This window comes from Necator americanus, chromosome III, assembly GCF_031761385.1.
Source record: "Necator americanus strain Aroian chromosome III, whole genome shotgun sequence".
NCBI classification, from domain to species: domain Eukaryota; kingdom Metazoa; phylum Nematoda; class Chromadorea; order Rhabditida; family Ancylostomatidae; genus Necator; species Necator americanus.
Window position 1 is genome coordinate 11,756,539 of NC_087373.1, and position 15,970 is coordinate 11,772,508.

The 15,970-nt window shown below is 40.9% G+C and overlaps 3 protein-coding genes across 3 annotated transcripts; 2 read left to right on the forward strand and 1 right to left on the reverse strand.

Moving 5' to 3' along the window:
• Positions 1–1,560: 1,560 nt before the first annotated feature.
• On the forward strand, positions 1,561–1,990 carry RB195_009306 (uncharacterized protein; the record flags this gene model as incomplete). Its single annotated transcript, XM_064189806.1, has 3 exons — positions 1,561–1,644; positions 1,695–1,810; positions 1,873–1,990. The coding sequence occupies 3 exons, from the start codon at positions 1,561–1,563 to the stop codon at positions 1,988–1,990; spliced, it is 318 nt and encodes a 105-aa protein (XP_064047389.1).
• Positions 1,991–2,008: 18 nt separating this feature from the next.
• RB195_009307 (uncharacterized protein) lies at positions 2,009–2,335 on the forward strand (the record flags this gene model as incomplete). Its single annotated transcript, XM_064189807.1, has 1 exon — positions 2,009–2,335. The coding sequence occupies one exon, from the start codon at positions 2,009–2,011 to the stop codon at positions 2,333–2,335; it is 327 nt and encodes a 108-aa protein (XP_064047390.1).
• A 270-nt stretch (positions 2,336–2,605) lies between these two features.
• On the reverse strand, positions 2,606–13,990 carry RB195_009308 (uncharacterized protein; the record flags this gene model as incomplete). Its single annotated transcript, XM_064189808.1, has 14 exons — positions 2,606–2,779; positions 5,296–5,382; positions 5,455–5,559; positions 5,685–5,834; positions 5,973–6,116; positions 6,177–6,292; positions 7,805–7,940; positions 8,019–8,134; positions 8,242–8,354; positions 10,631–10,698; positions 10,804–10,863; positions 13,494–13,628; positions 13,689–13,750; positions 13,954–13,990. 14 exons carry the CDS (start codon positions 13,988–13,990, stop codon positions 2,606–2,608), a joined length of 1,503 nt encoding a protein of 500 aa, XP_064047391.1.
• Between the last annotated feature and the right edge of the window lie 1,980 nt (positions 13,991–15,970).

Consider the following 15,970-nt stretch of genomic DNA (forward strand, 5'->3'; position numbering starts at 1 on the left):
AATTTCACGAGCTCATCGGGCATTTCAGATGTTTTGAATAAGTTCTGACGAACCAAATGCAGTAAAATTAGGATTATTTGGTGAAAAATTGTAGGATTTGCTTGAAAATAATGCTATCAGAATAGAAGTTTTCAGTAAGTACTGACAAACCCGATACGTTTAATATCGATACTTACTTTCTAAGTCAGAATATTTGTGCCCCTCCCCACCTCCCCAAAATTATTTGGTTTCGCAATTACAACGAAAAATTCGAACGATTTCATGATGAAGTACAGAACGCTGTCATTCTGCTGGCTGAATGGGTTGAAAACGGAAAGCCAGCAGAATGATGGATTTGTTAATGACTGAAATGTACAGTGCTTATATTGTCTTGTGAACACATAAAAGTTTTCTCTGAAAATGTGCAATGAATCGTTCCGGACTTCTACAATATCAGTCCAATCACAAAGTGAGCACATGGTCCATCCATGGCTCATAATGTAGCAAATGTTGTTGTTGTAATGTTAGCAAAAATCGCATACGTGAAATAACACTTGACCATTTGCACTCTAGTCTAGTCAGGCACATGGAACACCACCAACTCCAGCATTTTTTCGTTACGTATACTATCCTAACCCTAAGTCACAGATCCTAAAGGATTAAAGATAAAGTCACTGGCGTATTCATCCACTTAAGATGCGCCAACGTGTTATACTGCAATTCGTGGTCATTGAGGTTTTGGAACGTGTATTGGCCTATACAACGACTTGCGGGGAACAGCCGATGATCAAGTCAGTGTCTTTGCCCTCCAGTGTCATTATCCTTTAAAAGCATCACCCCACGAATCTGGGGTGGTGCGGGTTTCAGGTGGGTTCTGCCTATATCGTAAGATCGTAGATTATGGGGAGGAGGGTGATTCCGTTCACTTCTTCTTAATTGCCATAAAAAACGGTCCGGAAGATGCAGCGCGTGCACAAGGCTGGCGCGCTCCAGATGAACTCGCTGTAGAAAATAGCGCCCCGAAGCGCTCGAAGCCGCATGAAATAGCTCCACTTTACAGAATAACTCTATAAGTGGAGTTAGAATTGTTGGAGAGTCTTAATTGATGTGTAGAAATGTAAGGACTGAGTATAAGTAGCACAATAACCAGTGATCGAGGAATGATTGATTTGGTTTGTCTGCAAATGCTGCAATTACAATTCCAATCTTAGATAGTATTAATGGAAATGGGTAGCTGACCTTAAAAAACCGATCTTTTCGACAACCACGTGGGTTGGGACACAATTTGTTTTCTTTCTTTAGTTTTTCTTTTTTTTTGTTTTCTTTATCTAAGTATGTAAAAAGAGGCAAAAGGTGTTGCCACAATAACATCTTTGAAATGTCATATTGATTGTTGGTAAGCTCTACACGAAGTTGTTAAATATTAGGGTGTTCGGAAAGTATCTGGCAAAAATTTCGCAGTAGCGCAGATTTTTTGAGATGTTCTGGGAGTTCCCGTTTCAAATATATTATATAAGGACGCTACCGCTTGTATACACATAACATATGTGGCTCCCTCGTCCTTGCCTATTTCATCCTGTAATGGCCCAACATTCCACCTATATTCGACACGTACTTCTTTACGAGTTCGAATCTGGCCACCCCGCTGCTGAAGCCTATCGAAACGTAAGTCAAGTTTTTGACACACTGAGCAGTCTGTGTGCGCCTGGTTCCAGCGCTTCAAAGCCGGAAACAAGAAACTCGAAGATGAGCCTTGCACTGGTCGACCGACTGCAATACCGTTCGACGAACTGAAGAATCTGGCGGAGCAGCATCCATATGAAGATGTGCGGTATTTTGTTGACACTCTCGGCCGTTCGTTGTCCACCGTGAACAATGGACTACGCTCTATAGGAATGGTGAAAAAGCTCGGTCAGTGGCTCCCATATGCATTGAGCGACGGCAACGGCCAAAAACGCCTGGACATCTGCACTCAGCTGCTCTCCAAAAGCAGCAGATTCGCTTTAGCTAGATACCATTGTCACTGGAGATGAACAATGGGTCCTCTACATCAACCACACCCACAAACGTTCGTGGTAAACTTGAAATTCTTAAGAAGGTCATGCTGAGCGTCTGGTGGGGAGTTCATGGAATCTACCGTTTCGAACTGCTGCAGGACAACACGACAGTTACTGCTGAGGTCTACTGCGCTCAACTGCAAAGACTGGCCGACAAGATCCGCAAGGAGCACCCGAGGCTTGACAACGTTCGCCTGCTGCACGATAACGCGCGCTCTCAGATCGCGAAGAAGAATTCTCAGAAAATTCTGGAGCCCGGATGTGAAATTTTACCGCACCCAAGACCTGGCCCCCATTAACAAACCTACACACCTATTTTCTGCGCAAAAGTGTCAAATGTCAATTTCTTATTTGAATATGCGCTCAGGAAAACTAAAGAAAAATAACACACAAGAAATTGAACGTTTAAGTCAATCCACCGTATACAACAAATAATGAATTGCACTGAATCTAGTACTTAAAATCTGAGATCACCAAAGATATGGTGGAAAATTCTACATTTGATAGAGCAAATCTGCAGAATAAGACTACGGACAAACAGCAACTTTTACACAATTATTTATGCAGAATTATAGAGACTCTCCGATATCAATAATTTCTTTGATGAGGAAGTCAAGATCGTCGCGCGTGATCGCTTGGTTGGAAATGATCAAGCGGAAGAAGTTTGGCTTTTGATGACCAGGCTGGTATCCTACCATCGTGGTGCCTCGCTCCATCATTTTTGCTTTGATTTTCGGCGCAATCTGAATAACTTCAATCTCGTTGGCAGTAGCTACGAAGTCGATTTCCTTGGATTCCTTGGATTTAAGTTCACATTCCTTGAATCAGCTTCCTAGAATCTGAGTCGAAATCCTTTTGCCAAATTTCAACCATATATAGTAGGGTCAAGGCGACCTGATGCTCGATGCAGTTAAGTGTAAGTGACTGTGCTCGAAGTGGCGTGGTGGAACGTATGGGTTGCGATCTTGGAGGAAGGCGGAGGGAGAGACGCTTGCAAGCACCAGTCATCGCCGTTTCGAGCGCAGCCGCTTAACCAATTCACTCATCAGATTACACCGAGCTGCAGATCGTTTTGACCCGACAGTACCTTACGCAATTTAACTGCGGAAAGAACCAGTCTGATCTGATTGATCGGTCAGCTCAGATTACATCCACTCATCAGATTATACATGTGTTCAAAACTCCGGTTTCTGCAAGACGGGAGTCGATGATTTCTCTTTCTCGCCTACACTATGGACCCTGAGGGAACGAAACGAAAATAAAATGAAGAACAATTAACAAGGGCTTCGAAAAGGATTTCGTTCAGCTTGTTATAAACACTCCGTTTCAAAACGCGATCAAGTATCTCGAAAGAAAAACATGTTGCTACGTTTCGGTTTCGTTCACAAAGTTTTTTTTTGACTCAGTTGAAACGGAAACGATCATGAGAACTTTGGACGTCATGTGAATTTCTGCTCAGCATGCAAAGATGAGTTTTCGTGAGCTATGTGATAGTTTCAGTTTCAGTATTTTGCCGTTCCACGGTATAAAAAGGGGCGGGACGGAACGATATTGTTATCTTCTCTAGACATTTCAGCCCAACGCTAGAGAACATAATGCGAGGGTTAGAATGAAACATGATGAGGATGTGTTGGTGGAAAGCAGTTGCACCACCTTCATTTCGCTGATTTCATCGCGTTTCTATGAGGCCAAATATCAGAAAGACCTATTGGAAAGAATGATCCAAGCTGAATCCAGGAAATCTTTGTGGGCTTCGTTCCATTTTTCATGAAGGTCACTGGGCGATAGGTTCCGCTATGTTCTATTCACGTACAACGGAAATAAACTCTCCCAATGTTTAACCAGTGTGAATCTAGAGAGGGGGATAGAAATGACGAATCACTCTCCAACCCAGGCAGGAGGAGATGAGCGATCAAAAGTCATTGAGGATGAGCCGAAGAAAGTCAAAGAAATCATTTTTTACTTGGAAATTGCTTTTTACTTTGATTTCGGTAACGATTTCTTCTGCTTATCTCATACTTTAAAAAATCTGAACTTTTCACATGCAGAAAGAAAACGTTTTCAGTGCTACTGAATGTTTCAACGAAGGGATGATGTTAGGAGTATCAGGTTTCACGCAAGTGAAAGAGAGTATCCGAGGTCACCGTAAACCTCCAAAAATCAGAGTTACTGGCAGTTTTGCAAAAAAAAAAGAAAAAGAAGCTGAACCGGGTACGTGAAGCGTTTCAACGACAACATTGTATCAAAGTGGTGACAGGATAGATTTAATGAGGTATGAGTCAGACCCAGCATAGAGACCGCCGTCCCCATGGTAGAAAATCTTTTTAGGACTCCTCTAGTGACGTGATTGCCTCGAGGGGAAGAAGCAAATCTGACGTGTAGCTGAGAAAAACGAGAATGATACTTACGTTACGTTACCAGACTTAGCAAATGAGGCACGCACTAGCCGACGTGTTGTCCTTTAAGTTTACGTACCCTTTAAATCTTCTCTGTATGGTCATGAGGCACATGAGAGGATAACTCGCTGATTTCTTTAATTTGCCAGGCTGTGACGAAAGCGACAATGCCGAAACGTCAACTGTTAATAAAGAAGGATAAAGATGGATTAATATCAATCTTGGCTACAGCTCAAGCGAATAAATGAAAAAAAAAGAAAGTAATGTTGTCACCATTTCGAACAGTCGATTATATATCAAAAGCTATCGAAAGCTTGTTGATAGTAATAAAAAGGCGGCTATCAGATCTTCTTCTGGGATCTTCGCTATGTCTAGATTTTGTGCTTGTTCACCGCTTCACCCCTCGGTATTCGCTGCTCTCCTACTAATTCCAGACGGATGGGAGTGGGTAATACGGATGTCTACACACAGACAAAACATTTGTGACTCAGAAACTCTTCAGATTCCGATGTCTGCACTCCTCTATTTTCTTCACGTCCTTTGTTACATATGTGAAAACGCTTGCACAGTATTTCTGAAGTTCGTAACGTTAAACCATTCATTCCATCAAAGAAAACACACTTTTGTTTATTTTATGTCTGCGACCTTAGTAAGGTAGAAGTAGACGGGCTTCATAACAAATAGGCGGATGCCTCTCTAAGTGCAAAATTTCACCACACATTTACTTATTTTGCATTCAGATCGGTCACTTTTACAAAACTATTTGTATACGAAGTCTTTTTATGTTAGACAACTATCCTTGACAAATGTTCCTTCCCATCTTCACCAATCTTTTGTCAGTTGATTGACCGAAACAATCTCACCTTCTCTAACCTAGCCTTTTTCTCGGCTGGATCCATATTTCTTATCTTGCTTGGAACATACCAGAAGCAGATGTTGAGGAATTCAGGCTGGAAGCATATGAGATGAGCTCGTCACAATCCGAAAGTTTTTTTGTTGTTTTTTTAAGGATAACCACATACCGACTCATTAATTAGCTCGTAACCTTCGGTTTCCTTGATTCTCTGCGTAAAATAGGCGGCTAAACCCATTAGATTGTTGATCTGCTGTCTGTACCCTTCCATTCCCTTGAAAAAAACATATCTGGGTCAATTAAAAAAAGATGTCCAAGTTTAACACTTTTCATGGTTTAGTTTGTTTAGCATCTACTCGTTGGTGATCTTAGGAAACAGTAAAAAAAAGCCTGACGGACCTTACTCTTCCACATTAACCACAATTTGAACACATCGTTATGCCGTCCGCACTGAATCGCTTTGTCACCGGTGTCGTAGCTGACATCGTAGGGTTTATCTTGCATGAATAGGTAGTCGGCTGACATTTGATTACATTGAAAGAGAAGACCCTGGAAATCACAAATTTTCGTAGCTCTTGAAAAATTTTTTGAAAAATATTGATAGCGATTGAAAGTTCAATTTTCACAAAAAAAATAATTGAATTCAATTTAATAATTTATAATAAAATTCAAAAAATTCAATCTTACATCTTGTCTAAACAAACAAGCTGAACATTGCAGCAAAGCACCCATCAATTTATGAGGATTCCATGTGACACTGTTAGCTCGTTCGACACCAGCCAATTTGTAGCGATATTCCGGTGACAGCATTAATCCGCCACCCCAAGCTGCCTGAAAAAAAGGCGATGACGTGGTGACGACGACGTCCCCTGGACCTACGGAAGAACTCACGTCAACATGCAACCAAATTTTATGTCGTTCGCAGATGTCCGCTACCTTCTCGATTGGATCAAACGCTCCATAGACTGTAGTTCCAGCTGTGCAACACACGAACATTGGGGTAAGTCCTAGACAAAAAAAAGTTATTCTCTAGCATTGAATTAAAATATCTCACTTCCACGGAGCGAAAATGTAAAAGATGCCTCGAAGGGGAAACCTAATTCAGTAATTGTTTGAACTTTGACAATTAGATATATGGATGGTTTACTTGTTATATATAATAATGAAGAAAAAAATTCTCAATAATGTTCTGCAGTACTGCTGCCGTTGCTCCAATGCCGCCATGCCATTCATAGAAGACGCTAGCTCGATGTTGCTCTTGTGTAATTTAAATTGTAATTTGTTTACTTTTTGATTAAAATTAAGAAAGGCCTATATAAACCTATTGTGGAGAAGCTTCGAGACTGCTCTACAACTACAACATCGCGCAACATAAGTTCCACCCAAAAATTGTAAGTTCTGGAAATTTCGAAAAATGGGTAACAAGACTTTCTGCTCAGCCTAATATATACAAAAACCCTCCGAATATCTAAGAACTGTAGTTTTTATTCCGATTTTATAGACAGAATGCATATTATGCTCAAACTTCTAAGTACATTAAACTACGACAACAATATCATTACTCAGGTTATATTCAAATGCTCAATTAGTAATAAATATATTATTTATAAATATCCTGAACTATATAATATACATAATTTTAAGAAATTTACCAAGATGATAGTATCTAAGCTGTTGTTGTAATTTTCTTGATCTGTTTCTAACACACGCTCATGTATTGATCTCCTTCTGGCGCCTTATCGTGCTATATATAACCAGCTCTAAATTGATTTGCCATTCTATTCACTCCTCCTTACCGAAAAGCCTCGGGAGTGAGTTACCATTACTATTCCTCCACTTATTCCCTATATTCTTCTCTATTCATTCAGTCTAAGGTTGGAGGCGAAACCCATTCAATTCCAGTATACTCTCCATGTATTCAATTCTATTCCGATGTACTCCTATCTATATCCTGTCTTCTATTCTTCTATAAATTTATTTTTTTTTTTTTTTTTTTTTTATTTTTTTTTTTTTTTAAAAAATTTTTTTATTAAATTTACTTGGGGGCGCAGTCGGAGAGAGGACAGTCCGTTGTAGCCAGACGGTCGAGGGTTCGAAACCACCCTAGTGCTCACCAAGCCTTTCACCCTCCGGGGTCGATAAATTAGTACCAGACTTGTCTAGGAGGATAAAAACAATGACTTGACACATCGGCTAGCCACCGGAAGTCATTGTATAGGCCAACACGCGTTCCAAAACCTCATCGATTACGAATTCCAGTAAGACGCATTGGTTTTACATTTTCTTTGGTGCATCCCAAGCGGATTGATACGCCAGTGACTTTTTTTTACTATCACTTCACTTACCGCTACTTTACTTCGCTTTACCACTTTACTACTACTTAACCAACACATTTACTCCATGTTCGGATCATGGTATCTCCATGAAGGAGATATTACATAGTGAAGTAGATTGTTCATCTTCCATTCTTTCTCTACCTTTACTTTTGGCAATCATTTTTACAATATTCAATAGCATACCCTCTTTTTTGGCCTCTCTAATTTTCGTCTCCAAAGCTTCCGGGATCATTTTTCCAGCGCTGTCTGTGGGAATACTGAAGCATAAATCGGTTCCAATACCACAAACAGCAGCAGCGTTTTTGATCGAGTAGTGGCTCTAAATGTCATCACTTAACAATATATAATTTAAACATATAACATTGTTCTAAGTTTGTTTAAGTTCTAGATCCCTAACATCTTCACTAGAAAAGGCGCAAAGTGTGGGCACATCCTTCAGCCCAACATATTTGCTCCGAGGGTAAAGGTTGTGTCTGGCAACCATGAATGCGTAAAGGTTGGCTATGGCTCCGCCTAAAAATAACCTGTTTTAGAGAAGTTCCACAAAACGCCTGGGAACATGATCATGGTCAATTTCTTTCAGTTCAATTTCCCTAAAAATAGAGTACGATTTTTCTTACCAGGGGCAAAAATCCCATCGGCTGTATCCGGTTCCCAACCGATAGCTTCCCACATTCGTTTCATTACCTCCTTCTCCATTAGAATATACACTGGAGCGATTTCGTAGGTGAACCTGAACAGTACACATGAAACAATATTTCACAGAATAATTGTCTTTTTTTTCCTATGTTGGTCATTTCGACTTTTTTATCAGCCATAAATGATTGGTTCTCCTTTCTTTTTTTTTTTGTAAATTTAGGCAAAATATTTCATAGTTTTCTTTCTATTCCCGTCATTTCTAAATTTGAAGAACATTCATACTTCAACTTCAAACACTCTTTCGACATCAATATAACATAGACACAATTTAAAAGCATTACTAAGTATGCGTTTTCCTCCAGTTTTCCCCCAACAACTATCACAGAATGATGTTTTAACATAAAATAACGCGAACAAAATCACCGCACTGATAAAGATAACGTTCCACGTCAGATCATGCAAACTGTTCGCTACTATTTAAGCAGCCGATTGCAATCGTGTTTCCACCCTTCTGAGGCACACGGAAGAGCCATAGAGGTGAAAAGCAATGCGCGCAGTGGCCACGTCTATGAAACGCTTGCAACGTCCCATTTATTTTTTGCTACATACACACAAAACTACTGCGTGAAACTATTGCTCTATGTCGCACCATTTCGACGCCGTTGGTCCCGTTGCACCCCATAACAATGATTATTGACGTCGGTGCACCAACTTGACGCCGTGAGACCCACTGCACACTATTACAACGCTTATTGGCATTGGCGCCCATTTCGACGCAATGGAATCTCCGCACCCCATAATGACGGTTATTGGCGTCGGTGCACTAGTTCGACGCCACAGTATCCGTTTCATCCCATAATAGCGGTTATTGGCGCCCGCGCACCAATTCGACGGTGTAGGACCCGTCCCTCCCTAATTTCCCGCTTTGCGGCGCCAGCACACCTATCTTACGCCATTGGACACGTCTCACCGCGTTCTGGAATTTCGTTACCCACACAAACACACGTGACAGGATAAGCATCAGAGCGAGGCGAGGGTAGCGTGTTGGAAAGGGGTCATCACTGGGTCTGAACGGTCAATAGTTACAAAACGGCTCGGGACTAACAAAGCCTTTTTCTGTTTTGGACCGATACATTGAGGATAGACTTGTTTGTGAGGACAATTTTACTAACTCAGAGGCAGCGTATCACGAAATTGACGTTGAACGGTAACCTCAGGGAACCTAGCGTAACCCGGTGGTCTAGCTCCAATTATGGATTATGGAAGCCACCGTGTCTCCACTCAACTTCCCGTAATCCTCAAAAAAAAACGACGTGGAAACGGTGTTTGTTCCTACTATGTACGTTAGCACAGTCTCCTCCGCAGCATATTCATTAGTTTTATCTGAATAGGCTGGTGAGAAGACCTCATTATTCTTCGACCGCTCGCTCCACTCCATGCGGCTCGTCGGGATGCGTTCCAACTTACCTCCCAAGAAAGGACGTAGACTTCTATACTCCTTACGTACGGTGCTCCTTACGTTTTTCACGACGATTAGGGGCGGTTGAACGGTGTCAGCTTGGTTTCGTAATTTACAACCCTGCCTCTGTGGGATCCTTGAGGTTTCCATACGACGTCAATTTCGTGATACGCTGTTTTTGATACAAAGGTTGGCCCTCGCAAATCATTGCTTAAAGGCATCACCCCACGAATCTGGTTGCTAATGGGCGTAAGAAACGGCCCGGAAGATGCGGCGTGTGCAGACGGTTGACGCGCTCCAGTCAAACTCCTTGCAGAAAATAGCGCGCAGGAACGCTCGAAGCTGTATCTTCTGGACCGTTTTTTACGGTAATTAGGAAGAAATAGACGGAATCACCTCCCTCTCCTTAGTCTACGATCCCGTATACGAATACTCCACCTGAAATCCGCACCACCTCAGATTCGTGGGGTGATGCCTTTAACCTGTATTCACGTTATTTAAGCTCTATTACTTTAAATAGATACGAACAGAAATGGCATAGAAATCTGTCAGCGCCTGCGCTCCTTATTTTCACTCGTTTAAGGTGAGAATACAGTAAGCAAACTGAAAACGCCAATTTGACTATGCCACCCGCAATTCGTCACTCTTTCCCTGCATACTCACTTTTTATAAAAAGCTCTCCAAAATTGCTGGAAATACTTGATCCTGTGAATACTTGCAGCTGCAATGGATCTTGTACTAGCAGGAGAATGTGAATGAATGAGTTAAGTACTGTGCAGGGTCCATTGAGGTAGATCACGTCAATTAAAAAAGGGGCATGTTTTTCGACTAGAACCAAACTCAACGGTTCGAATACATTCGACAGAAACTATAAATCGTCTAATATTCTCTCCGAACATCCCAGTACTGACATGTTTGTATTTGCTGTCGCCGTCAGCCATTCTCCTGCCATCGAGACCAAATCCAAGCCGCATGAGATCTGAAAGACGAGTATATTGGAAAGAAATATTTGCGACAATCATCAAGAAGTATTCCTGTCTGGTCTATACGGGCATTTCATTCAATAAAAGATTTGTTTCTTTACCTGATTGAAAAATCTCGGATGTCCTGTGCGCACACCAAGTCGCAACACCTCTTCACAAGCCTGAAACAGGTATACAATCATCCACTATTTGTCGAAGTTTTGAGTAGCAATTCGGGAAACTGCAAAGTTTCAGCTCTGCCTGCTACTCCTCTACTTCTTTGTCTTTGTAACCCTTACGTATGCAGCTAAGCTCCAAAAACTAATTATGTGCGCTTTACACAAATGAAAAAATGAAATTCATCAAAAGGATCAAAAGTGCTACGAATAACGTCGGGCGAATTTGAGGAACCTCTCTCAATTAGGAACCAGAGTGAGTGATAAGATTCGACATACAATGATGTAGTAGTACTTAACATAATCGTTTATAATACAAATATAATTATTCAACGAGGGGAAGGAAGAATGAATTCGCTCATTAACACAGAAAACCTCATGTATATGAAAAAAAAACACAACGACAACAAGTTACACTCCTTGTTCTTAAAACAAGCGGAAAACCGCCTTAAAAAAATCACGTTAAGTGCATTTTGTACCTGGTTTGTTTTAATTATTCTACTGGCCTTCAATGCAAGCAGAAATCCAAGCGAAAATATTCAAAAAGAAGACCTTTTGGCAAAATACCTTTTTGATATAATATAATGAGTGAGAAAACATGTACTTGTACTTTGTCAATTTCCTTTTTTTACAAAAACTGAACGGCACTTTGAGGAGGAAAGGAGGACAGCTTTTTTCATTATCGTCGACTTCAATAAAATGAATTGAATGAAATTGTACGCAGGGTGATCTAAGGGGCGTTGAACCAGACGATAAGCGTGTAAAGCGTGGGGAAGGTCTCGGACTCGGACAAGATTTTTTTTTACAGAGCCAGACGTTCTGCAGTCGTTTTTACGAAATACATGGGAACGTACAGTAGGATCCTGTACTTTAGATGTGTATACCAGATCCACGGAATGAGTAGCACAGAATGTTTTCTTGTAATTTTTGCGAAGGAAGGAGGAATTCCTGAAGGCAGCATTCACCTTCAAGTCTATTGTGCACAGCAATTGTGTGGGACCCAAAGTTCTATGAATGCTATTTAAATGGAGATTTCGCAGGTGAAATCCGTTTACTTGTGTAGTTTTTTTTTTCCTCTAATTCCCATATTAATACAAGACTTATGTAGTTGTGTTATGGGGCGAGTGTGGAGCAGTCGGTTAGAGGTCCGTTGTGGCCACACGGTTGAGGGTTCGAATCCGCCCTAGTGCTCACCAAGCCTTTCGTCCCTCCGGGGTCGATAAATTGGTACCAGACTTGTCTGGGAGGAAGAAACCACTGATTTGACACTTCGGCTGGCCCCCGCAAGTCATTCTATAACCCAGTTACACGTTCCAAAACCTCAACGATTACGAATTCCAGTAAAACGCGTTGGCGCATCCCAAGTGGATTGATACGCCAGTGACTTTATCCTTTATGTAGCTTTTCTACAACTCCCAGTAGAAGTGGAGACGGAGGACGGGATTGTCAACTGTCTAAAGGTAAAAATCAATGATGATCGGCCGAGTACTATTGTAACAGTCACGTTTTACGATTTTTTTTTCACAGGAGATCGGTATTTTCCTCCACAACTTTTAAAAATTCGTCCATACAAAATTACTAACTAGAAAAACACTTGTGTACACGCGCCATCAGAAGGCAAATCGGTTTCGGAAATAATATATATTTTCACTAATACCACGTTTATACGTACATCTGACTAAGTACCAATAAAAATTCAACGAATATTGCTACGGTTAAATAGCTAATGAGTGTAAAGCGAGACAGGAAAAATACTAACACTTTTCGCGCGAGACCAAGAAACTAACAACTGAAGGCTGCAATCTTTCCATCACTGAAGTGTTTGAGCGGGCAGTTTGCGGGGAATTTCTGCCCTACGGCGAAGGATCACAACCGATAAGCGCAAATGAACAAGGAAGGCTGCAGTGAAGAGGAATTTTAAGGCGAATTAGTGTAGTAGCAGCGAGTTTTGAATTTAATTTTGTATTTTCTTGTACGGGCGGGTGTGGCGCAGTCGGTTAGAGGTCATGATTGTGATGATGTGAAGGGCCAGTGATTTTATCTTCTACTTTATCGTTTTTTTCTTGTACTTTTTTGTTTTTATTTTGCATGATAACGGGACTGAAACTGTGTATAAATCGGACAGCTACTATTCATTGTGAGCACTGTCTTAAAGCAATTAAAAGGAAAGACATATCAAATCACGAAGATTCAGAGTAGTAACAAAAGTCTTCTAAGAATGTGCCCCTTGTTTCCCTTGTTTTTTTTTTCAAGTATCACTAAAATCATCGTACGAAAATACACATTTTAGAAAAGACTTCTAGGATTTGAAGAGGAGAAATGAAGATTGTGAACCACACGAGAATGATTTCTGGAGAATGATTTCAGAATATGAGGACATGGCAGTTTTAGTCCAGTTTCTTATCGGATGCGATATGGATTTAAATGTGCAGCCTTGAAAATTCACTGAAACAATCTGGAAAAACCCATACAAATATGCATAGTGTGCTTGTGGATGCATCCATGCATGACGTTGTGAGAAGCAATGAAATACGCAACGAGGACGTGTGAAGGACTCATTTTCGTGTACGATGAGGCAATACAAAGGAAGAATCAATCTGGACACCTAGGAAAATTTCAGGGAAGCATACGAATACCTTCACAATAGTCTGCAAATTTTGTGGTTCATCCGGAATCGTAAGGTCGATAAGTTGAAGCATCTCGGCCGGATGATGGAATTCAAGGATTTTATTTTCACGTACATTTTCTTCACGAATATATTTCAGTAGGATCTGAATTAAAACAAAATTATCTAAAAAATGAAATTGTTTATGAGATTTCTAGATACTCACGTCAACGACTGAAAGCAAAAATTTCTCGGTCCCTGGCCAATTGTCTGTCTGAGGGAGGATTTCTGGAATAAACTGGTATATTACTCATAGTTTGAGTGAATCCACTGAGCTGCTCCGTTTATTGCTTTAAAGCAAACAAACACAGGACGAGGTTTTAAGAACGATCTCATGCAAAACCACAAAATCTCCAAGAGTAGTTACAAGTACGAAGTCTGCGAACACCTCAAAAACACACAGAACTACGAGCTGAACTTAAAAAGCACACCTTTGGCAATCAGCTGGTTCAGATCGTCGTTAGCCATAAGCTTTGCGTGCCCTGAGGCGTGAGTAAATGCTCATCGTCGTGTCCTGAAAAGGGGCGTCATCTGAGCGCTGCGATGGGATACGGTAGCGCCGTCCTTTACCCTAATCCCTTCGCTAGCCGCTTCTCCTTGAAATCATCGCAAGCACTGCACACTGATGAGTGATTGGTGGATTTGGAGACACACATACACTCAACATTCCGATGCAAAATATTTTGATGACGTCGTAGCAGGAGCTAAATAAGATCCTTCTTCACAGGAACGGAAGGTGAAGATTAGTTGTTCACTGTTTTTTGTTTTTAGAGTTCGAGTGAAGAATCAGTAAGTAACAAATGTGACCGGCAAAAATCGTCGATAACTCAAGATTTTCCCTTACATCATTTTCAAATAGACTGCATTGTTACAGGTGATGGGAAAAAATCGAAATTGAGCCCTTTCATACTATTCCCGTCGAGATAATGTCAATTTTTTAGGATTAACTATGAGCCTTATCTCTAACGGTTAGGCTTAGGAAGACGATGCTACTCAAATCTCTGAAGTTCTCTTTTTTTGTAGAATTTTCCAGAGCTGAATTTGTATAGTTTTTCTAGATTTTGGTTATTGGGACTTGAGACAGTTATAACGTTTAGACTCTACAAATCCAGGAACGCTACGCTTCAGGAGCACTCACAAGCCTCAGTTGACCTGACAGAGCGGCATTTTTAAAATTGTACGAGCGACGAAATGATGACGTACAAAAGCAGAATTCATAGAAATTTTCAATTTTATCCAGCGGCAGTTGGGGACGTCGGATTATAAGTATTGCACTGTTTCATATAATCCACCTACCACACGAATGATGAGCACAGGTGAGCAGTAAACGGATCAATTTAACTTAAATGAATTAATTCAAATTCAAGCTATTGTCTGCAGGAATGCTTTACATACATTAAAATAAATGACAAAAACTATGTAAAGTGGATTAGAAGTGAAATTAATCGGTAAGGAAATCATTTTAAAACGTACAAGCAATGAAATCCACTTTGGTCGATTTCATTTCTCTCAATCTAATGAACGCAATATTTTGCGATTTTGAGATGATACGTGCACGCTTTGTGCGTCACAAACGTCGTAGTCTGTCCAGACGACCTGAAGCTCAGTGCACTTGCGTGAGCGACGGGGTAATACGTTTACGATCCAGGTGGGACCATCGTTAAATTCACTCGGACTGCAGCGATGAGTGCAGCTAGCGAGCGATACCGCGGCGTTTCGAACGCAGCCACTTACATAACTGAAGCGAACTTCACTTCGTTTTCACCTGGCTGTAACTAGTAGCAATCAAAATGGGTCTTTATGGAGAGGAGGGTGATTCCGTCCATTTCTTCCTAATAGCCGTGAAAAACGGCCCGGAAGATACGGCTTCAGGCGTTCTGTTTTGTTATTTTCTACAGGGAGTTCGACTGGTGCGCGCCAGCCTTGTGCGGCGCCGCATCTTCCGGGCCCTTTTTTTTACGGCTATTAGGAAGAAATGGACGGAATCACCCACCTCTCCATAATCTACGATCCTGTATAAGAATACTCCACCTGAAATCCGCACCACCTCAAATTTGTGGGGTGATGCCTTTAACACTGTGTAGGAAACGTCCTGTAGGACAAACTGAGGTCTCCGGTTATTCCTGAAGCCTCTCAAATCTAGAATTTTAGGTGTTATTTCTCATTTTCGATTCACGATTTTCGATTAAAAAAAGATTAAGTAACCTTCACAATTACTTACATATTTACTTTACATATTGCACCAGTCGGTCAATAAGAGAAGTTCTTGTGAGAGCATCCCAACATTGTACTTACTGTTTTTTTGTAACACAAGGATGAACACTATTAACAATAGTGATTTATGTTTTCTTGTTTTGCCAGCGAAGGTTAGGTAAAAATTTAGTCTCAGTCCGATATTTCGATAATCTCATACTTATCATGTACCTGAAATTGCCACCAGTTATAAGA